The 27210-nt window shown below is 43.3% G+C and overlaps 1 protein-coding gene across 2 annotated transcripts in view; it reads right to left on the bottom strand.

Moving 5' to 3' along the window:
* PRKCE (protein kinase C epsilon) overlaps positions 1–27210 on the bottom strand; it is a 535093-nt gene that overhangs the window by 102151 nt on the left and 405732 nt on the right. For both annotated transcript variants that reach the window (XM_032239536.1, XM_032239537.1), the window contains exon 11: positions 244–398. In XM_032239536.1, coding sequence (XP_032095427.1) covers positions 244–398 — 155 coding nt within the window. The remainder of the gene's footprint in view (positions 1–243; positions 399–27210) is intronic.

Here is a 27210-nt window from a genome sequence, read left to right as displayed (position 1 = left end):
TGCTTGAGCTTTAAATCAAAACGGGCACAAACAGTGGGTCAAATCTCCCAGGGCCATTCCAATACTAACATTCACAGTAATAAACAGCCCCCCGAAAGTCCTCTGTGAGCAAACTGGAACAAACAACTAGTCTAAAGCAGGTTGCTAAGAGACGAGCAGGCAGGAACTGAAGTCATTTCAAGTATCCGAAGCATTCTTTATTTTCTTCACTTTCAGGAAAGAGAGGAGGAGAGAAGAGGCTACCTGTAGATGACTCCATGCTGGTGGAGGAACATGAGGGCCGACGTGACCTCTGCAGCATAGAACCGTGAACGAGGCTCGTCGAATTTTCGTGAGCGCTGAATCTGAAACATGAGGTCTCCACCGTTTACATATTCCATGACGAAAAAGAGGCGGTCCTGAAAGGAGAGAAGAAAATGCCATTTGGGTCATCTGACTGCAGCTGCCCACACAGGCCAGCACAGTGTGAGCTCAGCGTAAGGTTACCAGGACTCAACGGGGAAGAAGCCTCAAAGGTGGGTGAATCCTGGTAGCACCTGATCTAGAAAGAAGTCAAAGGAAGCACACAGATTAGGGGATGAAGCGCAGTTTTACTTTTTCTCCGTCTTCCTTCAGTGGGCATCAGCTTGGTCTTGTGGAAGAAGCATAAAATGGGCAGAAAGGAGACTTGGGTCTTCGATTTCTGTTGCCAACTGGCAGTGTGGCCTTGGACAAGTCTCTGCCCTTTTGGGGCTCCAGTTCCTTTTATAAATGTGGTAAATTGAACAATTCTCCTCTAAAAGATATCCAGGTCCTAACCCTTGAATGTGTAAATGTTACCTTATATGGCTAAAAAAAAAAAAAAAAAAAAAAAAAGGATTCTGCAGAAATAAAGAAGTTAAGGATCTTGAGACAGGGAGATTATCCTGGATTACTAGGGCGGGTCTTAAATACAGTCATAAGTGTCCTTAGAAGAGGGAGGTAGAGGGAGACCTGAGAAAGGGAGGAGGAGGCCAAGTGGCCATAGAGGCGGAGATGGGAGTGGAAGAGTCACAAGTCAAAGGATGCAGACAGCCCTGGAAGCTGGGGGAAGCAAGGGGCAGAGCCTCTGGAGGGAGAAGGGCCTGGCCAGCACCTTCATGGAGGCCCAGTGATGCTATACTCCTGGCCTCCAGAACTGTGAAAGAACACTTTTCTATTGTTTTAAGCCACCAAGTTTGCAGTAATCTGTTGAGGCAGTCCTAGGAGACCAATAGCTTGCATTGTGGAATCATGAGACTGTGAACCTCCATTCACTGTGAGGGCCACTTTTTACTTTGGAGGATATTCCTTCCAGGATCCCCTGTGGCTTCTTCCCTCAAGGCAGCCTCCAGAACAGCCAAACCACAGTCATGCCTCATTATGGGGACCTCCTTCTTACCCGCAATCCAAGATCGTGTTGGGAGAGGACGGACTGACATTCTCTTTGCGTGGTTTCTTGACTATTATATTCTAAGCTTCTAGGGTGTGAGACGCTCTGCTAGGTGTGGGCAAAGAATTATAAACCACTGTTGTCCTGGGGAAGCTTACAACCCAGGGGTGGACATGGGAAATGGGCAGAATGAAAAACAAAATAGGAGCTGAATACATGAAAGACACCAGGTGCTAAAAAGATTCAGAGAAAAAGGAGCTCTCTGACTTGGGAGGCCATGTAGGATTTTAGATGGAGCTAGGCCTGTAGAGAAAAAGGTCAGAGGAGGGGGGAACCAATGCCAGGATGTGGGAATGGGGTGAGCAAGTTTAGGGGCCAGTAAACTGACCAGATCTGTTGCAGAGGAAGGTTAGTGAAGTAAATGGTGAGAGGCCAGAGACGCAGAGCACATTCTTAACACATAGAAATAGTCTAAGTGCGGCCGGCCGCTGTGGCTCACGCCTGTAATTCCAGCACTTTGGAAGGCCGAGGTGGGCGGATCACGAGGTCAGGAAATCGAGACCATCCTGGCTAACATGGTGAAACCTCGTCTCTCCTAAAAATACAAAAAATTAGCTGGAAATGGTGGTGGGCACCTGTAGTCCCAGCTACTTGGGAGGCTGAGGCAGGAGAATCGGTTGAGCCTGGGAGGTGGAGGTTGCAGTGAGCCGAGATCACACCATTGCACTCCAGCCTGGGCGACAAAGTGGGACTTCGTCTCAAAAAAAAAAAAAAAAAAAAAAAGTCTAAGCGAAGCTTCCAGGAGGATGTTAGCATATTATTTTCCATTAGTCTCAGTAAAATTTACCAATGGGCTTCTTGACTTAGGAAGCATATCTATCTTATTATTGGCATCTCTTTGAAAATAAAGTCCACAGTTAAGAATTGTTACTAATTCAAACTACCTTCACCCCCACTGCGGTCGGTCTCCAGAATATTCCATCTTTACTGGCATTCACAAAGCACCTAAGTCCAGCTTTTCTTCCGTTTATCTTGCCCTTAGCCTTCAAGGCCTGCCTTGTTTTCTCCTCAGAGTATAATTTTGTAAACAGAAGTACACGGGCTGCCTTGCCAACTATTTATTCAATCATCCAATCTCTAGTCAAATCCTCATGTCAAAAATTAAATGCTCTGGCCAACCCTAGACCATTGGAATCAGAACTTCTGAGAGTGGAACCCGGCCCCAGTAGTTGTCAGAGCTCCTCAGGTGATTCCCATGTGCGGCCAGGGTTGAGAAACACTGACTCTCCTCCATCCGGTTTCTGCCCAGGTATCTTGCATCTGTGCAATATAAGGATTATACATGATTTTCGTCTCCTTTTTGTCTTTTCAAGGATTCCCTCCAAGACAAAGACTCTTAAACTTGTGCTTTAGAATCACATGGAAACTTGTTAGGACATGGATTCCTGAGCCCCTACTCAGATTTCTGAGTCAGAAGATCTGGGGTGGAGTCTGAAAATCTGCATCCTTTAACAAGTTCCTGGGCCATGCTGGCAGGCCAGGGACAACACTGTGAGAGCCTGTGCCCTGGAGCACTGGGACAAGCTTTCACATGGGAAGCACAGCCAGATCACTCATTGAACACTGAACCACAACACCTGAAGCAGCCACTGAGGTGCCTGCTGCATAATCACCGACCCTGGACTTGAACTTTAGTAAAACTGGAGTATTTCCTTGGCTGTATTTAGGAGAATCCAAATCTCTAAATGGGAAAAATCTCCCCTCCGCATCATCCTCCCTGGCTGCTTTTTATTCTAGCAACGCTGGACACAGTCTTTAAGAGTAGGGGCTGTGGAGTAAGAAAGAGGTGTTCCCATACTGGTTTTATCACTTACTGGCTGCAAATAACTCGGGCAAATGCCTTTGGCTCTCTGTGCTCAGTTTTCTGATCTGTAAAAATGAGGATAGGCCAGGCGTGGTGGCTCATGCCTGTAATCCCAGCACTTTGGGAAGCCAAGGCGGGCGAATCACTTGAGGCCAAGAGTTTAAGAACAGCCTGGCCAACATGGCAAAGCCCTGTCTATGCAAAAAATACAAAAGTTAGCTGGGCATGGTGGCGCATGCCTGTAATCCCAGCTACTCAGGAGGCTGAGGCCGAGAATTGCTTGAGTTCGGGAGGTGGAAGTTGCAGTGAGCTGAGATTGCGCCACTGCACTCCAGCCTGGATGACAGAGAGAAACTCGGTCTCAAAAAAAAAAAAAAAAAAAAAAAAAAATCAGGATGATTGAGTAACAGAACCTGCCTTACAGACTTCTCATGAAGATTAAATTATATGTTAAAATGCCTGGCTCAAAACGAAGACTGGCTATGACTATTGTTATAGATGGTATTTGAGCAGTTATTATCATTAGTAAGTCTTCATTTTCTCTGACCTCTCTGCAGCTTTCTTTCCTGACCACATCCTCTTTCAACACACACTTGTTTCCCTTGGCTTTCAGGTTTCCCCACTACATTTCTGGCAGGGTTTTCTCTGCCTCTCTCATGGGCTCCTCCTCTTCCCAGCTGTTAAGTGTTGGAATCCCACAAGCTGGGCTCCAGATCCTCCCCATCCTCACTGAGTGCTTGCTGAGGATCTCCTCCACACCCAGTTTCCAAGGCACCTCTATGCAGATGACTCACAAGCTCAGACCTCCATCCTAGACTTCCCTACCAAGCTCAGGACCACTCGTCCAACTGCGGTTCTGATATCTCTCTCCAGATGCTCCAAAGGCACTCAAGTTCAATGTGTCCAAAACTGACTTCACAATCTGCCCCAATGAACTAGTCCTCTAGGTCTCAGGGCAAAGCTTCCCCCATCAGAAACCTGTCATTTAATGCCCCCCCATCCCTCATCCGTCACCATGCTTATGGTATCTTTGCATTTGGTACCTTTGTGCTGTATACTTATCCGTTTCTATCTCTGCCACTATCATGCCCACCACTCTGGCCCAAGCAACTATCATCCCTTGTCTAGATTCTTGCAAATGGCTTGCTGCTGATGCTCCCCACATTTACTCCATTTCTCTCTCCAAATGCTGGTCACGCTCTAGGTAGAGGGACCCTGCTGAAACAGAAATCTGCTTATAACCCACCCCCCTTTCTTCTCTAAGTCTAATGCTTAGCTTTTTGAGACAGTCTTGCTCAGTCAAAGCTGGAGAGCAATGGTGTGATCTTGGCTCACTGCAACCTTGCCTCCCAGGTTCCGGTGATTCTCCTGCCTCAGCCTCCCGAGTAGCCGGGACTAAAGGCAAATGCCACCATGCCCAGATAATTTTTGTATTTTGTGTTTTCAGTAGAGACGGAATTTTGCCATGCTGCCCAGGCTGGTCTCAAACTCCCGACTTCAAGCGATCCACCCTCCTTGGCCTCCCAAAGTGCTGGGATTACAGGCATGAGCACCGCGCCCCGCCTCTATAGCTTGATTTTATTAAAGGCTCCCTGTTACTCTAGAATAAACCGAAAACTTCCTAATACACCTCAAAGTCTGTGAGATCTTCTCAGTCTTCTTTTCCATTGTCCCTTGTTCCCTCTGCCCCAGGGCTTTCCTCGAGCTGTTCTTTCTGCCTGGAACGTTTTCTCCTCTCCCTCCCCATCCTTCCGCCCTCAGCACAAGCACCTTTTCTTCCAGGAAGCCGCCCCTGACTTCTCTGACAAGGTTAAATCCCCCTGTAAAGTACTGCACCCTGTCGTAACATTCAGCACAGCAGATGTTTTGTGTTATTAATTTATGACTTTCTCCCCCAGTATTCTATGTGCTTCGTGAGGGCAGGAACTGCTGGTACCTCTGGCCTGCTGTTTTTTTTTAAGGGAATTGAATTAACCTGAAAGAGAAGCTCTTATAATCTCTTTTAAAAACAAGCACCACGTGAATAGAAGAACCAAAAATGGTCAGAGGGCTATAAGAAGCAAACAGTGATCTAAGTATATCTACAGGCCAGGTGTGATGGCTCACGCCTGTGATTCCAGCACTTTGGGAGGCTGAGGTGGGAGGATGGCTTGAGGCCTAAACAACATAGCGAGACCCTCTCTATACAAGAACTTAAAAAGTTAGCCAGGCATGGTGGTGCACACCTGTAGTCCCAGCTACTTGGGAGGCTGAAGTGGGAGATCTGCTTGAGCTCAAGAGGTAAAGGCTTCAGTGAGCTGTGATGGCACCACTGTACTCCAGCCTGGGCAACACAATGAAACCCTGCCTCTAAAAAGAGAGAGAGAGAGAGAGAGTGTGTGTGTGTGTGTGTGTGTGTATGCATAACTACAAATTCTTACTGCTTAGCTAGTTAAGTTAGCTAGTTAAGTCAGCCTACTGCTGTGAACCTGTGTCTGCGGAATCTGGAGCTGGTTGCCCACTCTCACCATTTCAGAGGGTCCGTCTATATCCACACCCCAGTATTTGGTTACAGACTTGAACGGTTCTTTTGTTCTTTGGATAGGTCTTCACTTCCCAGCGAGACATTCAGCTCCTTGAGGAACACATTGATTCTTCCTAGCAATCCCAAGCAATACTAACTCCAAACTCCACACCTGAGAGGTGCTCAAGCAAAACCTGCTCATCCAGCATCCACGCCAGGAAGCACCATGAGAAGAGGAATTTTTGTTGATTTAGTTCCTTGCTGTACTCCCAGCAACTAGAACTGAGCCAGGCATATAGTGGGTTCCTATCATGTCTGTATCAAATGCCTGAGTCCTTGAACACCCACCACGGACGAGGTGCAGATTGCTAGAAACTCAAAGCTAACCCAGAGTTGGTTACCCCTCGTCATTTCTATTGTAAAACCTCTTCTTGAGCTAGTCTAACTTTAGCCCATTTTGAATGTTAGTTTTAACTTGCTTTCTACTCAATATAGCTCCATGTTCATGACCCCAAAGCATAACCAACTCTTTTTTTATATATTGGGTGTTTTAAAACAAGGTAAAATTTTCATGTCCCCTCCCTCTATTGAGTTTGCATTGTTTCTGACCTCCAAATCTAACACATTTGAGAAGCATGTTTTTATGTAGGATGAGAACCTCAAGTCAGATCTGAGAATTGCTTAATTACATAAACTGAAATCAGAAGAAAGCTGGCAAACCCAGCAGCCACCCATTAATCCCCTCTTGGCATGGGTGGAAAATAAAGCAAAACAAAACATCAACTTCCTGGTAAAGTAAGCAAATATGTTTTCTGAGGTAATCAAAGATTTTTAAAGCCTTATTCCACCTCCTCCTCCCTTAATCTCACCTGAATGTCTAAAAAGTTACGGTCTTGTGATAGCAAGTGAAATAATAAAATTAGGGAAGAGATTATGTGTCACGGCCATTTAGGGTAAGAATAGTTAATCATGACCTGCGAGCTGGAAGAACCACACCGTGTGTTTGAGGTTCCCATCAGGCTCCATTTTCCCAGAGCGCTAACATTTCCTACCCTTGAAGAGAAAACTAGGCCTGCACTGTTTGCCACTCGAGGTGTGACAGAGAGCCAGAGGCTTCCTCTCAGCAGCAGATAGGATTATTTGGTCACACATTCTCCATCAGCTGCCAGCTGTTTATATGTGCAAAGATTTTAGAGCTGTTACATCAATTTCACATAAGTGACCACACAAAGACCAGGCTTGGAACAGCCCACACTTGTGCTGGTGACAGCATGCACCATTTCTCCAATGTACCATATAAGGAAATCGCAGGTCCTAATTTCACACTCTGAAACATCTTCTCCCCTCCGTGTCTATATCATCTAACCTATCAATTCAACAGGTCCTTCCTAGGTGCCCAGATTTGGGGTAGGTGGCCAGGGGATATAGAAGATGGCATAAGCCAAAGCTTTGTTTTTCAAGAGCTAGAAACTGAGCACAGGAAATCACGGAAAGCAATATAAAATGCTGTATAATTATGTGCTAAACTCTCCTGTATCAAATCAGATTGTGAAGCCTATGTATCTGGATTGTATCTTAGCACCCCCTAGAGAATAATCATCTCTCATCCAGGCTGTATCACTTAGAGAAGTTCATTATACAAAACAGTCCTACGGAAGCTCCTGTATTTTCTATAATACAACTGGTGTTGATGGAACTGACCACTGCTATAGGAATTTGTCTGAGATAAAGCTGAACTGGGGTAAAGACTACACTTGACTAAAATCTTGAACAATGCAAGTGGGAGGAGGAGAAGGCCTCACAAATTGGAGGCACGGCCTTGAAGGGCAGAGGTCAGCAGAAATGAAAATTACCTGTGGGAATGAGGAAAGTCGTAGGTGTGAGCTCAGTAAAAAACTGTCATTTAGGAAACGGCATAGATCCAGGAAATAGGTAGGAAGGAGACAGAAAAGTGGTTCTGAAAACATAGGTGGGAAGTAAAGAACCCTAAAATTTTTTTTTTTTTTTTTTTTTTTTTTTGAGACAGGGTCCTGCTCTGTCACTCAGGCTATAGTACAGTGGCACGATCATGGCTCACTGCAGCCTTGAACTCCTGAGATCAAACGCCCCTGCATTTCAGCCTTCTGAGTATTTGAGACTACACACATGTGCCACCCTGTCCAGCTAATTTTTTTTTTTTTTTTTTAGACAGGGTCTTTCTATATTACCCAGGTTGGTTTTGAACTCCTGGCCTCAAGTGATCTCCTGCCTCAGCCTCCTATAGTGGTGGGATTACAGGTGTGAGCTACCATATCTGGCCCCTAGAAATCTTTTGACTTGTAAAATGGCATAAAGTTGATTTTAAGGAAAACTATTCTGGAAGCAGAGTTCAAGATGGATTTGAAGAAGGTAGCCTGAAGTTATTCTCTCTCTCTCCATTTCCATTGTCCAAAATGTTTTATTGTCTTTGAAAAAGATAAACAAGCAATCCTCATTCCTATACTTCCTTGATAGAACCAAAAGAAATATACAGCCACTTTGGGAAACTTAACCAAATCAAATTTATTTCCCCATTTCTGAGTTAAGCCACAAAGATAGTACTGCCATCATTACAATAAATGAAAACAGTAAATAATGAGTAGGACTTTCCAGCTCTTAAGCAGACAGACTACAGGCAGAGCTTGTTTAATAGCTGTCCCAGAACTTCCAACTCTGTACTACTATCAGATCAGTGTAGGTAATAGAAGGATTTTTTTTCTTACTGAGGACTTGCCTATCAATGCAAACAGAATGAAAGAGTCTCATCTGAGTAATAATTATTTTTAGTGATGTCAATTTTCCTATGCAATAACAAAAATAATCACCTTAATGATGTTTAAAAAGTCATTTTCATATGTTGTCTGCCCTTTTTCTACTAGGCCTTTACCCCCTGCTAACTCCCATTGTTCACAGCCGTACATAGTGTAATCACCTTCTTGTGGTCTTTCCTCGAATTCAGAGTTATCACAACCAAACTCCTATAGCAATGGCCAATTCCATCCACACCAATTCTAAGATGGGATATATAAAATGGGTTTTCACATAACTAGTTTTTTTCCCCTTTCTTTCTAAATGAAATGCTATTTTTATTATTTTCTTTTTTAAACACTACTTTTTGAGGTCTGATTGACATACATAAAGCTGTACATATTTCATGTATACAGCTTGATAAGCTTGGAGACGACTAGACACTCATGAAATGATCATGACAGTCTATGCCAGAAACACATTCCTCACCTCCCAAAGTTCCTGCCCATTCTTTTTATTATTATTATTTGTGTGTGTGTGTGTGTGTGTGTGTGTGTGTGTGTGTGTGTGTGACAGAGAGAGAGAGAACACTTAACATAAGATCTGCAATCTTAGCAAAAGCATATAATACGGTATTGTGACATTGGCACTATGCTGCCCAGCAAATCACCAGGACTTACCATCATCTTTCATAACGACAACTTTGAACCTTTTGGTTAAAGCCTCCCCGATTCCGCTTCCACCAGCCTCTGGAAGCCACCAACCTCTTCTGCTCTCTGCTTCTATGAGTTCGACTATTTTAGATTCATCAGGTAAGGAGTATAATGCAGTATTTAGCCTCCTGTGTCTGGGTTATTTCACATAGCATCATATCCTCCTGTTTCATTCACATTGTTCCAAATTTCTTTTCTTTTTTAAGGTTAAATAATATTCCATTGTCTGTAGACATGATTCTTTCTTATAATGATTGTCTATAAAGCCACAGAGGGTAGAGTGCATCCCACTTTTGGTAAAAGGGGAGATTACTTTTTTGTTGGAGAAAAGGCTTCATTCAATTACGATTGGTCAAATAGCAAAAATTCCACCCTACAGTCTGCTGGTTGAGAAAGTAGAAAGTAAAAACTTCATTGACATACATCTGATATTTGTTTCTAGTTGCTTAGAACCATGATTATTTGACTTAAACAGGATACCCCAAGTTTAGAGTGACCTAAAGCTGCACCAAACTGACTCACCCAATAAAACTCAAATAAACATTTCCTGCCTCTAATTAGAGTTGCACTTAGCCCAGGGAACGACCTCAAATTACTGCCACCCTGTCCCACTCACTTCCATCTGTGTGTGAAAGCCAGGGGAAAGAAAAAAAGTTTTGGTCCAATAGATCAGAGAATACTTTCCTTTTCCAGGGGTCATCAACATCTTAGGAAAAAGAAGTTTTTATCACATAATATGACAGCACACACGGAACAGCCCCCAACTAGGCTACATCTCGTTAATGCTGACCACCAGAGCGATCTCCTGCCATGAACAATAGCAGCGTCTAAAGTTAAGCAGGAATGGTGTGTCGTTAGTTTCCTCTTTGAAAATGACAGAATCAGGAGGGTTTTATACGGGGAACCCGGCCAATAGAAAGCACAGTGGTACTGTTTTGCAGAGACTCTTTCTTTTCCCCCATTGCATGACCAGCATCAATGTCCAGGCTGAATCATCACTTTCCAGTATCCTGGCTTCCTCCTGGTTTCACCCCACTGGCTGCTTTCTCTATCAATTGCCATTTGTGGGGCATGGCATCTGGCTACTGTCCTCTGTCTCTGGCTACTCACCTGGACTTCAGAAAAGCTGGAAGGCTTCAGGAGCCTTTGCCTCAGGCCTCTACCCAATGCTGTGTCCTGGTCATCTTGTGGAAGTTTCACACTCTGATCTGCCCGTTCTGGCTAAGAGGATGCCTTAGCCAAATCCCTTTCTGATGCTATCAAGAATTTATCTATTTATTTAGAGACAGGGTCTCACTCTGTTGCCCAGGCTGGAGTGCAGTGGTGTGATCTTGGCTCACTGTAGCCTTAGCTTACCAGGCTCAAGCGATCCTCTCACCTCAGTCTCCTGAGTAGCTGAGACTACAGGTGCTTGCCACCATACCTGGCTAATTTTTCACATCTTTTTATAGAGACAAGGTTTTATTATGTCGCCCAGGCCCAGGCTGGTCTCAAACTTCTGGATGCAAGCGATCTGCCCACCTTGGCCTCCCAAAATGCTGGGATTACAGGTGTGAGCCACGACGTCCAGCCAAGAAATAATTTAAATAGACATAAAAAAACAGATTGCTCACTGGTGCCCGTTGGCACTAGTAGCCAGCTGTTTGCAGCCAAAATTTAGGACCTTTGGAATATTTCTTATAAGATTTTTGAACATAGAAAGAAAAGTATTCTTGTTCTAATCCCATTTCCCCAACCCAGCCAAAGCCCACATATGGCTTGCCCTCTACCAATGCTTTCTGTAAGCCCAGGTGATTCCCCATGATCTGGTGTGTAGACTGCATCAGACTCTGCCTGTTTCCCACATTTACACCTTCCTGTATCACCAGCAGCACATAAGTGGCTACCAGCTGGTGCTCAGAACGCCCCTTGTACATCCCCATCTGTCTAGGTTCAGCGCACGTGCAGCTCAGTAAAGAACTCAAAGAGTCTCCCTGGTATCCAATCACCGATGCTGGAGCTGGGCCCCACACAGAACCTAAGCAGCCCACGTGGCTGTAACTCTGATTCCAGACACTCAAAAGTCACCTTATCGGTTCCTGTACCAACAGAAAAAGTAAAACCTAAAGAAGTTATGCTGGAGTTCTGATTTCGAGGAGGCTCAAGTACTGAATACTGTGGTAAATAGAACCTGCAGTCCTGGGTTAGGTCAATCCTTGAACCATTTCATTGAGGCTGCTGCTGCTGCTATTGTTGTTGGTGCTGTTTTTTCTCTCTCTTTTTTTTGGTTTCTTTGCTTGCTTAATTCTACTTAGAAAGAAATCCTGCTGACTAGCCAGGGGATTAGAACGTGCCCACATTGATATTAAAATGACCAGCTGATTCAGGGAAAAACACTCAAGGAAACTTTTTTCAATCTCGTGTACATACAACCATTAACGAGTTAACTGACTCCTTCACTTCACAGCCAGCTAGCTGTCAAGTCACAATGGTTCTTTTCTTACCCTTTTCTTTCCTAAGAATATGCAAAGTTCTTGTGCCTGTTTTAAAGATAAGCAAATGGGATCAGGAAGCTGACCCGCAATAAACAGGCACATCGATACTTACCTTCAATTGTGGGATGGAACCATAACCTGCTTAGATGGAAATATTCAGGTTGCTCATCCTACACTAAGAGAGGGGAAAAAAGCTGCCCCCTCTTACCTTCCCTGGTTGAGTGTAGCAGCCAGGACCGATCCTGCCTCTAAGAGATGACACGTGAGAGCATCTGTTCAGCTTGCAGACCTGATCATACATGCATAGCGTGGTCTGTGCAGTAGTTACCCAGGTATTGTGAAATAGTATTTCTCTACACGGAGTACTGGAAGGACAGTGTCTTTCTTCCATCCCCAAATGTATTCCTTTACCAGGACGTGGCTCATGCCTGGTAAATTCAACCACACTGACCTTTTCCCTCCCTGATCTGCCTCAGAGATTTCAGTCTGCATCAGTTTGGGCCCTCATTTAGTCTCAGAACAATCTTTGGTTGAAGCAGGGCAGAGCCTGGAATGCAGGAAGCAACCACTCCCGCTGCTCCTGGTGGATTCTGCCGGGCAGACCACACCATCAGTGTGTTGTCAGACACTGTGCACTACACTGAATACTGACCAACTAGAGTTCATCCAGAGGAAGGCTAACAGCAGGGCAAGGAAAGCCAGGACCTCCGAGAAGCAGCTGAGGGAAGTGCAACAGCCAGCCTGAGCAAACCCAGTCTTAGAGGAGACTGGCAGTCTGAACTGAATGAATGGGCAAATAAATTAAGTATCACACAAAGGACAAACTGAAGAGAAACTCTTACAATATTTGAAGGATTTCCACACTGGAAAGAGATTTGGTCTGCATTACTGCCAAGGGTCAAACTAAGCCCAACAGGTAGAAGTTAGAGCAAGGTGCCTTTTATGGCAATAGAAGATAGACCTAGTAACCCTCTGTGAAATGTCAGATCCTTGCTGCCTCGTTCTGCAATGAGTTCTTTCCAGCCTGGGGGATGCTGGCCTCGGTTGGATGATCACTTCTGCAAGGCTGTTAACAGAAATACTCTTTGTTCACTGAAAGGCTGGCTTAGATGAGCTGGTGGACGTTTAGAACCCCTTGGTAGCATTTTAAAGCACACAGGTTTCCAGGCCCCTCTCTCAGGGCTTCTGATGCTGGGGTGGGCCCTGGGAATGTGCATTTATTTTTGAATTCCCCAGGTACTTCCTATGGAGTAGTGGGGTTTGGGAACCAGTGGACTAGGCAGCTGCTGGGGTGCCTTCTAACATGAAGATTTGGTGATTCTATTGCATTTGGTTTTGCATTTTTCTCTGAAAATTTCATGTCTTGGTAAATCTAACTAGGGAGTCATTTCTTGGACTCGTGGCTTTTAGTCTTCTGCCCCAGCACATCGATGGACAAAGAGCACTCCCATCAAAACCATGGCTTCCTACAAGAGGTGTCTCATGGAGTTCCCAGGGCCATGTCTCCTGTATCCAACCATGTCTCAACAATACCTAGCACCATACTGGACTCATGTGAGCCACTTCAGAAATGCCTAATATTTAAAGCATATACTGTTTAGGTGATACTCTGCTGTGTTGGGTTTTTGTAATTGTAGGGTCATATGAAATCAAATTGAGTACCTGGAGGCCCCACCTGTGTCTAGATAGCTGTGGTCTTGTCCTACTTGGCTTTAGTCTTACAAACATGTTGTTGGATTAATATGCATGGCTACCCAGAACCAAGTAAACCATTTCATGATGGCAAGAAAGCGTGGTTGACATCTCCACTTTGCTAAATCCCCTTTCATGTTCTGACTCCTTTAATAAAGCCGAAATTAAAATGTGCTAATCCGGGAGAAACTGGCAACTTGGAAATAATACACTAACATAAACATACAACTCAATCCTGTGGATTCTGAACACTTGATCACATTGTTTTAAATCTTAAGTGGCACAGCTGGTGGCTGAAGTGCTGAAGAGGATTTCCATACCACTTCACTAATACTTTCATTTGATGACAGATAAAGCATGAAAGGGTTTTATTATTAAATTCTTTGATCTCCATATTTCCATTCGATTTACTCTGAACGCTGAGCAGTGTGGTGAGATAAACTTATAAATATTTGCTATAATAGATCAGGGTCTTCTGTGAAGAATTGTTGAACCATTGTTGTGCTGTCGGAAGAAGGTGCTGAATTCCCGCATGTGTTTAAAATACATGAGCACAGACTCCAGTCAACACCACGTAGCCCGCATTAAGCAAGCATAGGTAGCTGTAAGAGTGGAACAAAAGCAGCCTCTGTTTAATCTGTTCACAAATCTTTTGTTCCTAAATACTTGGAAAGGTGGTTAGACCAAGTAAGGGAGAGTTTCAGGACTGGGTGGGAGCTTTGGTACAGACTGATGGCTGACAGTTCAAATAGGAGGCTGGTCTCTCTAAACACAGAAATTGTTATGTAAACAGAGTGGGTAATGTCATAAATGCTTGGGAACCTAACTGAAACAGTTCATGATTTGATTGTAGTCAGTCCCTGCTTGGGGACTCCTTTCGTGGATGTTTTTAAAGTTTCCTACAGCTTTTCACATCCTTCATTCTCATTGGTGTGGTATAGTGGTCCAAATTTGGCCTCGGAACCCTGACGGCCTGGGTTCAAATCCTAGCTCAGTCACTCACTGGTTGCGTGAACTTGGACAAAAGGAAATGTTGGTTTCCCTATTTGTAAAATTGAGACTCAATAGTAGCTACTTCATGGAAAACTAAAATAAGGTATCTTTATTATAGCTGCCTACCCCTCAAAAACTGCTCAGGAAAATAATAGTTCTGATTTTTCATTCACTAGTCAGCAGCGGTCTATGGCTCCATGATGAACAAATTTCAAAACAACTGACAAGTATATATTTATAGAGGACTTCAAAAAGGCTACAATCTGGTTGGAGAGATGAGAAACTCCAGTGAAATACATTAACATTATTGGATTTTTTTTTTTTTGGAAGATTCCATAGAAGAATTGGGATTTAGGGGGAGGGCGTCAAGATGAGTAGGGTTTGGGTTTTCTGGGTGCTGGAAAGTCATGAAGTGATGGGGATCTCTATGCATTTAGTTTACTTAAGAGAACAGTGATGAGACCCAGCTGTTTGGAGCAAACCATCTCCATCTTGGCCTTTTTATTTTCTCAGAAAATGATAATCTAAGGCAAATGTGGGGATATAATTAACAAGTAAAGATTAATCATAGTTATCATTTATTGAGCACCTACTATATGTCAAATCTAAGCTACTATTCCACTGATGCAAGAATTTTGAAAGTGAATGTTAATACCCACATTTTACACAAACATACAGAGGCTCAGAGGAGTTGACTTGCCCAAGGCCATAGAACTACAAGTAGTACAGCCAGAATCTGAGCCGACATCTGTCCCCAAACCAGGGCTCTTTCTGTTACACCAGGAGTCACCCTCAACATCATTCAACAGAGCTGTCAATAAAATGCCACCTTTTATACATCAAAAATAAAGGTGCTTAGGGCTGAGGTTCAAGAATTTGTGTTGGGATCCACACAGGAAGCTTCTGCTCTGGTTACATTTACAGAGGTAGTCTTGAGTCTCTAGAACACAAAGTCTCTGCTACTTTTTGAAGGAACATGACAGTTCTCCCTGTGACCAAAGGACCCTTGCCTTCTTTAGAGTCAACCTAGAGTCCAGGTGAATATAATGTCATGTTGTTCATACAGTGGGCTGCTTTGTGGAAAACTCCACCATCTGGACATCACTGTAAATCAGTAAGAGAGAAAAGGTCCTCTGAGTAGGGAAAGAAACACTAGCACCAGGAAGCATGTGCTATTCAACAGCAAAACCAACACCATGCACAGGTCGGTCGGCTACATACCACTTTGCAGTTCTGTCAGCAGAATTCAGGTTAGGATTTCAACCTTAAGAAAATGCCATTCTTCCCAGCTTAGGAAATAAGGGAATAGGTAGTCGTTAGAATTGCCTCAGAAATTGCCAATCTGGAACTATTTAAAGCAGGAATAGCAATCTCAACTTCTTACAGCCCTTCTTACAGTCAGCTGTTATACCAAAGTTGCCAAGAAAAACTAAAATAATACTCAAAATTCTTTTTAACAAGACTTTAACATTTGTGCGAATTTTATTATAACTGTGATGCTATTGCTATAAATGGTTATGCAATGATTTAGTTTGGAAATTTTTTCCATCAAAGTGGTGTACTGATTTATAAGAGCCCATATTAACTGTGTAACGTGGAAACATGAATTTCCTGATAAGTGCCAGATAAATGAATGGAATCAAAATACAGGAAACGGATTTGTTAAATAGTTAGAAAAGACATGAATGAGTTTTATGTTCTAAACTCTAAGTACTCTACAGACGTTCTTATTGTTGATTGGAGTATTTTTTTTTTTGCAAAGCATATACTTTAAAGAATCCTTTCTTATATAAATATATTTTAGATGCATACCATATCAGTATCCAAAAAAGGCCTACCCACAGCCTTCAGAAACCACTTCAGAGAACAGTTATATGATTTCAACTTCAATAGTCAGTGACTGGCAGTTTGGAGATATTTCACCTTCCAGGTGGTGAGCAGCAGGTAAGTGAGAATACAGCAGAGGCTACCAAGTAAAAGAAAGTCTCTGAAATGCCCTGGTCTGTGTGCTCACTAGAAGACATGCCACTTCTCCTCTTCAAAGCATCTTCAGAGATTCTTCGAAGCATCTCCATTGTCATTTGGAACCAAGTCCCAGTTCTAAACAGCAGTGCTTTCCACAATTGAGCAGGCAGAAGAATCCACTGGACACTTTTTTATGGCATAATTCCTAGACTCCACACCCAAATATTCTGATTCTGCAGGTCTAAGTTGGGACCTGAGGTTCTGCCTTTCTAAGAGGCTCCCAGGTAATGCAATGCTGCTAGTCTAGGGATCACCCTTGGAGTAGCAAGGTCCAGAGTTCCCCTCATCTGGGTGGTAATCTAAATTTCAATCTGGTATTTCACAACTCCCTGCTGGAGCTGATTTCTTTGAATATCACAACCACTTCTTGCCTTGGTTACTTCTGAGCCATTGGAGCAACTGCTCTGAGTCCCTCCCGTGCACATGTCAGGTCTTTTCTATCCTCCGGCCCCATCGTGATACCTCTGCAAGTGAAGACAGCCCTTAGAGAATTCTTCCGCTTCTGAATTCACAGCAATACTTAACCTACACATCTGATGACTGATCTTATTCTGTACATGACCACCTTCAACCATTGCCTTATATTGTTAAATCAGAGAGAGTTTTTTAAACTTGGTATTATTTTTCTACCCTTCTTCAACTGGTCTTTCTCAGTCCTCATGAGCAGGAATGATACCGTGTACCTGCTATTGAGAGGATACCTTCCCCTTTCCTCTGAATAGCAGGCTTTTAGGCTTAAACTCTCCAGGAATTACATTACTACCTGTGTCTCCTCCTCCTCTAGCTCTTTGCATAAAAGCAGCTTGGTAAATTATTATCATATAACCTGTAAGCTCAGTGCTGAAGTGTGGAATAATTTAAATATTTTGAAGGGTCGAGGATGTACAGGGTCAAATAATTTAAGGGTACAACAATAAATATTGACTGATTACTTAGATATATCAATCTATTTAATATCATTTTGGTCCTTCTCTGCTGTGATTGTATTACCAAGATGGGTGAGCACCATTACTTCAGGAAACCCAATTCAACACTGTTTTATGGTCGTTTCCCAGAGCAGCTCCTGAAGTCACTTTCTGAATCCTTAACTGGACCTAACAGAGTAGGCATGCTCATAAATTAGCGACTCGCCCAAATAGATTACTTTGTTTTCATTCTGGATACAGACCAGCTAAGGTTTATACTAATTCATGATCCTCTTCTAAGAATCCCAAAGGAAGATTCTACCCACCAATAGTGTCAAAGTGCAACAAACCCCCAGTCTCTCTCATGAACAATAAAAATGATGTTTCCATTGCCTTCTGACTAATCCCTTAGCGAGTGATATAATCAGTGAGGCAGTAAGGAAACCCTGCCTTCAACCACAGTATGATGTAAAAAGTGTGCATTTTCTTGCAATACTGACCTACGAACAATCTAATGCCAGGAAACCTTCAGCAAATGCCTGGAATACCAGCATTCCAGATTCTCATGACTTTTACTGTACCCCTACCTTGCATCATATTCTTGGTCTGCCAAGTTAGGAGGGTTAGCTAAGTAGTTATTACCAAGTGGACTAGCTTGATAAGGATGAGCAATCCCTCTACTTTAGACCCCCAGGCTCTGCTTTAAACTGACTGGAAGTTTTATACATCAATTTCACGAACGTCATTCTATCTTTAGCAGATGTGTTGTGAGTATCTATTAGATGCAAGCAGTGTTACTGGAACACGTAAAGGGCTCATTCTTCTTTTTCTCAGAACTCTAAGACGTATCTACCCTTGAAATTACACATGGTGTTTCATTTTGTACATGTAGGCTGGACCCACACATGAATATGAACTGAACATGTGGAAGAAACAAGCAAAGCCACAGGGAGCAAAGGCCAGGCCACAGCACACAACTCACTGCCTTGGGCTGACAAGAGGTACTCCTGTCACCTCTGCCTTCCAGGTAGGGCCAAAACTCAGATGTCACCTCAGGCTGTTTATTGTGAATCTGAACCACTACATTAAGAACCATTCTTTTCCTATGTATCCAAACTGTTTAAACGTAATTATTTTGATGGACAAAGACTGAGTATAAATAGTGTACGTCATTCATTTGGCACTTATTTAGATAGGATATTGTGCTATCTTATATAGGACCAGCCTGAACATTTATCTTTAGAAAGAAATGCATTGCTTGGCCAGTTAATAGCCAATGCAAATGTAGAAAATGTTTTAATAATTTAAGACAGAAAGAAAAGTTTTGGCATCAGTAACAACTACCTATTTAGCAAATGTGCTGGTTAAAATGATCCTTATCTTTTTATCATGGTAGGCTCTTTAGAACTTCTACCTGGCAATAATTTATTAGCAGTTCTAATTCCTGCCCATGCACAGAATTAATACAATGTCATCTCTGAACATGTTCCACATAACTCAGATGAACCACCAGTTCTCATTGCCCAAATGAGTTTCCTTTGCCATGTATCGCTAGAGAAGATAGAACTCTGCCAACTTAGTTAAAACAGAAGCGTTGATAAAAGAATTATTATTCTTTGGGGTTGACTTCCCACCACCCCAAAGACAGAGCTCACCACAGAACTAACTCTCTCCTCCTGTCTGTGAAGCCCAGGACACAGTTCCCACGTACTTATAACCAAGGGTCAGCCAGTGACAACACTTGCCTGTAGTCTAAAAGCTCAGCAAGAAACTTCTGTCCTGCTCTGATCATCTAAATGGAAAATTTATGAGACATACAGACAAAGCAGTTCACAGACTATGCCCCAAGAACTAGAAATAGCTTCTTTTTACAATGTATTTGTACAAAATGTTCTGGATAACATAAAGTTGTTAAATGAATATAAGTCTAGGAGTCCTAATTTGAGTGGATAGTTCCCTGCCCTCTTCCCCCTTGAGATGGGAAAATCAAAAAAGCAACAGATAGCCTTAGCCAATTCAATCTCTGCCAATCTATTTTCATTAAGAAATTTAGAGGGAAAGAAAGGAAGGAAAAAAAGTGAGGCCTCAAAAAAATGAAGTGAGGTAGGTGACTCCTTACTTCAACATTTTCTTGGGGGTAACTTTAGCCAAGCCAGTGCTCAAGTGGGTGTATTGGCAGAAATAAGGGGAAAAACAGATACATCAAAACAAAAGAAAGGAAGTTTATGAATGATCCCCCTTCACCTGACACCGTACAGGGCCATGTCACCACCCCACAGCCCCGGCCACCCCTCACTACCTCCGTCTTTCCTCTAGGTCGCAGCCTGCTGTGCCACACGCTGTCATGGCAAATGCCAAGATTAAAATGGCGGTTGGGCTGTCAGCTGCCAGCGTTTTGGAATGTCTGTTAAACAGTCTTCAGGGAGGATGGATCTTTGCAAATGGGTGGCTGGGGACCAATATAGTCCCAGAAGAGGTAGTTATGACAAATCAAACAGCAGTGTTCCACCGGCCCCATGGGCAGGAGGCAAGAGTGGGTTAGCTTCCCAAGAGACAGCGCCATCAGCTAAAGCATGAATCAACCGATCCATCCTACTTTTTAAACTTTTGCAAACACTTGCCTGGGATCAGTACCTTGGCTCAAAGCACTTGTGATCATTTATGGCCTGGAAATAGAATAAAGATATTTTAGGATAATTTTCCAATTGGCACATATTTAAATTCCCTTTTGCCATATGTGTCTGACCTCCAGTGACATCAGATCTCGATCAGGAAGATAAGGGAAAGGCCCACCAGAAGTATCTAATTTTAGAACAGGAAAGCCAAAGGGATTCGGCCTCAATCTGAAAAGTAATTTTTCAAAATCCAGTCACAGTAGCCCTTATTTGAACTGTAGTCCTCGCACGCCAATACCTTTTGGCCGTTCAGATGAGAAGAACAACATTTTTTTTTTTTTTTTTTTAAACCAAAATGGTTGTGTTCTTTTTCTGACGCAAGCTTAACTGGACAGATGAAAAGATGGCAGGACTACTGGTGCTTAGAGAAAGTCTTTACGTGAAATGACATCTGGTTTCACTTGTTGAGAAATAGCCTATTTCAAGAGAATATTAGCAACTATGACAAACCCCGAAGACCTTTTCCTGTCAGGATTCTTGGAAGAATTGCTTAGTTTACCCGTAGACACACTCCCTGGCCTTTGAATACAAGATAAACAGCATTCTTTCAAGACACAGGTCTTGAACAGTCCTTTCCCCTTTCCTCTTAATAGCAGGCTTTTAGGCTTAAGCTCTCCAGGAATTACATTACCACCTGTGTCTCCTCCTCCTTTAGCTGTTTGCATAAAAGAAGCTTCGTAAATTATTACCATATAATCTGTGATCCCACTGAAGTGTGGAATAATTTAAATATTTTGAAGGGTCGAGGATGTACAGGGTCAAATAACTTAAGGGCATGGTCTTGCAAACTAGAACATCAAAAATGTCTCCTTCTGGCTGAAAATGAAGAGCCACAGCTACAGAAAGCTTAGGCTTGCTGTTAGCAACAACAGGGCCTCCTCTTTCCCACTGCCCCACCTCTTTTCTACACACACCCACACGAAAAGGATGATAAATTCCACAGGCCATGGATGAGCATCAAGCAGCAAAATTCTGTAAGATTAAGAATCCCCCAGAAAGAGTCCAAGAGAATTATTAAAAAAAAACAAAAAACAAAAAACAAAAAACCTGTACTTTTCCTCCCATCCTAGTTTATTATAACATGCTACCAGTTTTAGGCCAATGAGGCATTTTCCAACTTCCTCAGTTTGTACTGTCACCAAAAATCAGAGTCTAACTATGCTTAGAAAATATTTCCTTGTATCTCTCTAATTCTTCTTCCTATCTAATCTACAAAGGAGATGATATTCAGTAAGACTTTGCTTCTGGTGCAAGCTGCTGATGATAATCTAAATCCCTTGTGCTACGATTTAAGCATTTATTGCCAAGACTGTCCTTTCTATTACCATCTAATATCATTTATTAAGAAACCACTAGTGCAAAGAAATCTGATTAATTTGGGATTGCCAATTAGGCAGTACTAAGAAGTGAATCATTAATTGAAATTCATATGAACTTCATTTGCAAATATACTTAGAGAGCTTTTGAGTGTCAAAGGAATAAGACTATGTTTTTAAGGGCAGTTAATTATTATTATTTTTTTTTGAGATGGAGTCTTGCTCCGTCACCCAGGCTGGAGTGCAGTGGTTTGATCTCAGCTCACTGCAATCTCTGCCTGCTGGGTTCAAGTGATTCTTCTGCCTCAGCCTCCAGAGTGGCTGGGACTACAGTCACACACCACCATGCCCGGCTAATTTTTGTATTTTTAGTAGAGACAGGGTTTTGCCATATTGGCCAGGCTGGTCTTGAACACCTGCCCTCAAGTGATCCACTCCCCCCTCAGCCTCCCAAAGTGCTGGGATTACAGGCATGAGCCATCGTGCCCAGCCAATTAACCATTTTCATAGACAGAAAAATGCTGTTAGCAAATGAAAGTTGTGAGGCCTAATACCTGATGATAGTCAACAGCTCTTGGGGCTCAGAGAGGACCTGGGATTCTGTGAAGGCATTAGAAATGAATACCCTACCCTTCTCTCAGGTTATTGAATAATTTGTATCTTAAATGAGTTTGATAGGAAAATGCTACTCCAATTCAGGCAGAAGAGGAGTCACTGGTAAGATTTTTGCCCCAGAAGGAAGTGGAGATTAGTCTAGCAAAACTCTGCAAATCCTTTCCTGTCCCTTGTAAGATGGTCACAGTTGCCGAATTCTCTGCCCTGGGAGCATGCTTGACTTCCATTTTCAAACACAAGAGAAAACAAACAAACTTGAGCTGCTTCACATAGCCTCAAATAGCTTTTTCCAAAGATGGGCGCCATCCCTCATCAGGTGGGTTTTTGAGGGCCCAGACCACAGAAACCGTCTGGGAGTCTGTGCTCAAAAGTTCAGAACAATCCAGAAATTATTTCAGCTGTTTTCATTTTATAAGTAAAACAAAAACACCAAGTAGGAACAAACAAACACATGCTTCCATGCATCTATTTTTAAAAGAAAAGACAGCTCTGCCCTGACTTTTTTTTTTTTTTTTCTGTTGGAGTTCAGGATCTTACATATAAAAGTATAATACAATGCTGGAAACTGAAGAAGTCCCAAAATTTCTCCTCCTAGAATATCACCTAGCTAAATCTAAAGCATTTTAGATCCGTGGTCTCCTCTTTCTGGCCCTGGATCAAGGGAACACAATAACCAGTTGCTATTCCACCAACATCCCCAGGGTCAACCTTGGCCCACTCAGCTCTGCCTTTCCAACTATGATCGCCCTCTCGTGGCAAAAGCAGTTAACTGCAAGCTACTCAGCAACTTGATTACAGATGGGGGGAAAAAATGGTCAGCTTGCCCACTCTGCTTTCTTACGTGGTTTCTAAGAATACACTTAAAATGAGAAAACTGGAAGATTTGCATGTAATTGATGTAAGTAGAGGAAAACCTACATTAATAAGCTGAGGCTGGGTGCAGTGGCCCATGCCTGTAATCCCAACATTGTGGGAAGCTGAGGTGGGAGGATCACTAGAGCCCAGGAGTTTGAGACCAGTCTGGCCAACATGATGAAACCCCATCTCCACTAAAACTACTCAGGAGGCTGAGGCAGTAGAATCGCTTGAACCCCGGAAGCGGAAGTTGCAGTGAGCAGAGATGGAGCCACTGCACTCCGTCCTGGGCCACTGAGCAAGACCCTGTCTCAAAAAATAAAAAAATTAAAAAAAAATAAAGCTGAGCTTTTATACCCTTTAACTCCTATTTAAAAGAATATTGGGGTGAAGCAGGGGAGGGTTGGTCAACGCATAAATACAGAAAGCATATTGATACTGCGTTGCAAAGAGCCCCTTAGGTAGCATTCGGTCTAACTCTCCTATTTACCTCTTAGGCCTCATAGTTTGTGCCTAGTCCTAATCTTCAGGGATGGTTTTAGAAGCACAATGGAATGTTCTTGTCATGCTGGGCTTCTCATGGCTTCCTAAGGGGCACACTTTGAAAGACAGTCTGACTAGTTTAAGTAGGACATACCCACCCAGGGAGCACCCACAGGCATGACCTGTCGCCAGAACACACAAACGGCCTCATGCACTGGGCCAGATTTTGTTTCTTAAAGGCTAAAACCTTATTCTCAGCAAGAGTGGGACCCATGCCTATTGTATAAGTCCTATGCCCCCAGCGTCTGACACAGGGCTTTATACCTAGCAGGAGGGCAAGAAATACTTAATATATGCATGAGGCAGGGTGTGGTGGCTCATGCTTGTAATCCCAGCACTTCTGGAGACCGAGGCAGGTGGATCACCCGAGGTCAGGAGTTCAAGACCAGCCTGGCCAACACGGTGAAACCCTGTCTACTAAAAATATAAAATTAGCTGGACATGGTGGCACACGCCTATAATCCCAGCTACTCGGGAGGCTGACACACAAGGATCTCTTCAACCTGGAAGGTGGAGGTTGTAGTGAGCTGAGATCGAGATCGTGCCATTGCATTCCTCCTGGGTGACAGAGTAAGACTGTCTCAAAACAAACAAACAAACAAAAGAACTACTTAATGTATGCATGAGTGACAGCGAGATGCTAAAAGGGTCTTCGGGAAAGCAAGCACAGTGCTCATCTCCAGGGTACTTTGATTGCCAGTCCTGATTTCCCACAGGAACTAAAAAGGGGGATTTAAAATGCTGCTCTGGGAATCCTTACAGTTACCAAGGAGGTGCCTTGGGGGCTGGTCCCCAGCAAACTTCAGTAAAGAAAGGATTCCTCTTTCATAAATTTATATAGTGAGCTTCTCTGCAGGACTCATATTAAGGAAGGGTTCCGTTACTAAAACAGCCAGGAACCGCTGTTCTAGGTCACTGGCCCCAGCACAGTAACAATGGACTCCAGAGAAAAGGTTCTTCTCTGACCCAGAGAAAACAATGATAACTAAACTATAGGAAAAAAAAAAAAACTGAATAGAAAATCATTAACGGCCAGGTACCGTGGCTCACGCCTGTAATCCCAGCCCTTTGGGGGGCCAAGGCAGGCAGATTGCTTGAGCCCAGGGGTTTGAGACCAGCCTGAGCAACATGGTGAAACCCTATCTCTACAAAAAATACAAAAATTAGTTGGGCATGGTGGCACACACCTGTAGTCCCAGCTACTCTGGGGGGCTGAGGTGGGAGAATCACCTGAGCCTGGGCAGTCGAGGCTGCAGTGAGCCCTGATAACACCACTGTGCTCCAGCCTGGGCAACAGGAATAAGACCCTGTCTAAAAAAAAAAAAAAAAATTGTTGAAGGAAAAAAAATCTGGCCAGATACAGTGGCTTATGCCTGTAATCCCAGAACTTTGGGAGGTCAAGGCAGACAGATCATTTGAGGTCAGGAGTTCGAGACCAGCCTGGCTAACATGACAAAACCCCATCTCTACTAAAAACACAAAAATGAGCTAGGTGTGGTGGCACATGCCTGTAATCCTAGCTACTTGGGAGGTTGAGGCAGGGGAATCACTTGAACCTGGGAAGCAGAGGTTGCAGTGAGCCAAGATCCTGCCACTGCACTCCAGCCTGAGTGACAGAGTGAGACTGTGTCTCAAAAAAAAAAAAAGAAAGAAAAAAAATCAGACTATAAGTTTGACAGGACTAGACAATTTTTTTGGGTGAGTGGAATGGATATGCAGGTGCACACAGCAATGGGGAGGGGAGGAGGGGTGTCTTTTAATCACACAGAACTCTTCTGGGACCCTTTCCCACTGGAACTCAGTGGTCCTGGAGGGAAGGACTGCTTTGTGAGCTAATATGAGTGGGTACTGTCTTCCTTCCCTGGTCTTGCCCTTCTCCTTTCGATGCCAGCTCCGTGTTGATGGGTGTGTGTGGTGCCCAGGAGCAGGAGAGCTCCCAGACAACTCACTTAACCCTCTACTGCTTTGCCTGCCTCCAGGGTCATCACAAAGGTATTGGAAAACCTCAGACAGGGTCTTCTCTCTCGTGACGCAGGCTCTTGGCTGCCCAGGCAATGCCCAGGAAGGAAAGGGCTGTCTGATCTTACGTATAGAGATTAGACATGAACTTGCTACCTCAGTCATATATTTGCTTAACTTCAGCTTTGCGGGGCTGAAAATGCATCCCTAAAGTGAAATAGTTAGGTTCGCCAGAGAAAAGATACGGCAAAAGGACTCTTCTCTCAACTATTAATAGTAGGCAATTCAAAGTCAAAGATATACTCTGATGTTAATAAAATACAGTATAGTACACATCAAATTTATTTACTATTTTTTCTTTAGTCCTTTAAAGTTCTTATTTGATTTGGTTTTAATTTTCCAATATATGTGGCAATAATGTAAACACATGACCTTGAGCACAAAGCAATAAGAAAACGTCAAATTAGTAATAAGAAATGCTCCTGGATAATCTCTAGAATGTGCAACATCCTTTGAAGTTAAGTTCATTTAAAAAATAATTCAAATGCTGAATTAAATAAGCAAATTACAAGTGGTAAGCAAATGGCCCAAACCAGGCACTGTTGCTGTTGTTTTAAAGAGACAGGGGTCTCACTGTATTGCTCAGGCTGGAGTGCCGTGGCTATTCACAGGTTCAATCACAGCTCATCACAGCCTTGAACTCCTGGGCTCAAGTGATCCTCCTCAGCCTCCAGAGTAGCTGACACTCTAGGCATCTGACTTCTGGGTTTTGAGAATGGTGGGAAGCACGGGCATGGTAGGGAATAACTAAAATAACAAACTGCCTCTCAAATCTGCTGAGAAATATTAGCAAAATAACTAATCTCTACAAATGTGAGATAAATCCTAATGGCCTGAGTTTTTCTGAATCAGATTCTGGAAAGAGAATATTGAAGTGCTTGTGCTGTAAGGACTGACCAATCACAGGTGCTGGTTACTTAAAGGAGTAACAAGAATCATCCCTAGTTATAATGTAATGACTTGTGGGCTGAGGCCACTGCATACAGTGATTGTAGAAGAGAATTTTCCTGGCTAAAGGGAAACAAAGTGCAATAAATAGGCTTTGATCCTATTTTATTTAATCTAAAAATAATTTTTGAAGGGTCAGGAGTCAAGATCTCACTCTGTCTTCCAGGCTGAAGTGCAGTGGCATGATCATGGCTCACTGCAGCCTTAACCTCCTGGGCTCAAGGGATCCTCATGGTTCAGCCTCCCAGGTAGCTGGGACCACAGTGCTCAGCTAATTTGTAAATTTTTTTGTAGAGACATGGTCTTGCCACGTTACCCAGGCTGGTCAAACTCCTGGGATCAAGTAAGTGGTCCTCCCATCTCAGCCTCCCAAAGTGCCATGTGCCACTGCACTTGGCCTGAATGATCTTTCATTCAGTTACTTAAAATGACACTTTTAGTGGGGGCATAGGAGCTCATGCCTGTAATCCAAGCACTTCACAAGGTGAAGGCAAGACGGTCCCTTGAGCCCAGGAGTTGGAGACCAGCCCATGATCTCACTAGCTATGGTGAGATCCCATAGCAACAACAATTTTAAAAATTAGCTGAATGTGTGGTGTCATGTGCCTGTGATCCCAGTTACTCAGGAAGCTGAGCTGGGAGAATCACTTGAACCCCGGAGGTTGAGGCTGCAGTGTGCAGTGTTCACACCACTGTGCTCCAGCCTGGGTGACAGGGCAAGAGCTTGTCTCAATCAATCAATCATCAATCAATCAATCAATTCAACATGAGTGAAACCACAGCACTTGGGACATCTGGAAGACTGGATGCGTGAGGCCTGTCCTACTTGCTGAGTAGTCCAACACCCTACCCCCAGGTGATATGCAAAATGGGTCTTGCGCTAACATCTTTACCTTAATTTTCTGATTTGAAAT

Source organism: Sapajus apella, unplaced genomic scaffold (genome assembly GCF_009761245.1).
Source record: "Sapajus apella isolate SASKATOON/1434 unplaced genomic scaffold, GSC_monkey_1.0 scaffold44, whole genome shotgun sequence".
In the NCBI taxonomy this organism is placed as follows: domain Eukaryota; kingdom Metazoa; phylum Chordata; class Mammalia; order Primates; family Cebidae; genus Sapajus; species Sapajus apella.
The sequence above is the reverse complement of the archived record's forward strand: the minus strand, read 5'-3'. Positions and strand labels throughout refer to the sequence as shown.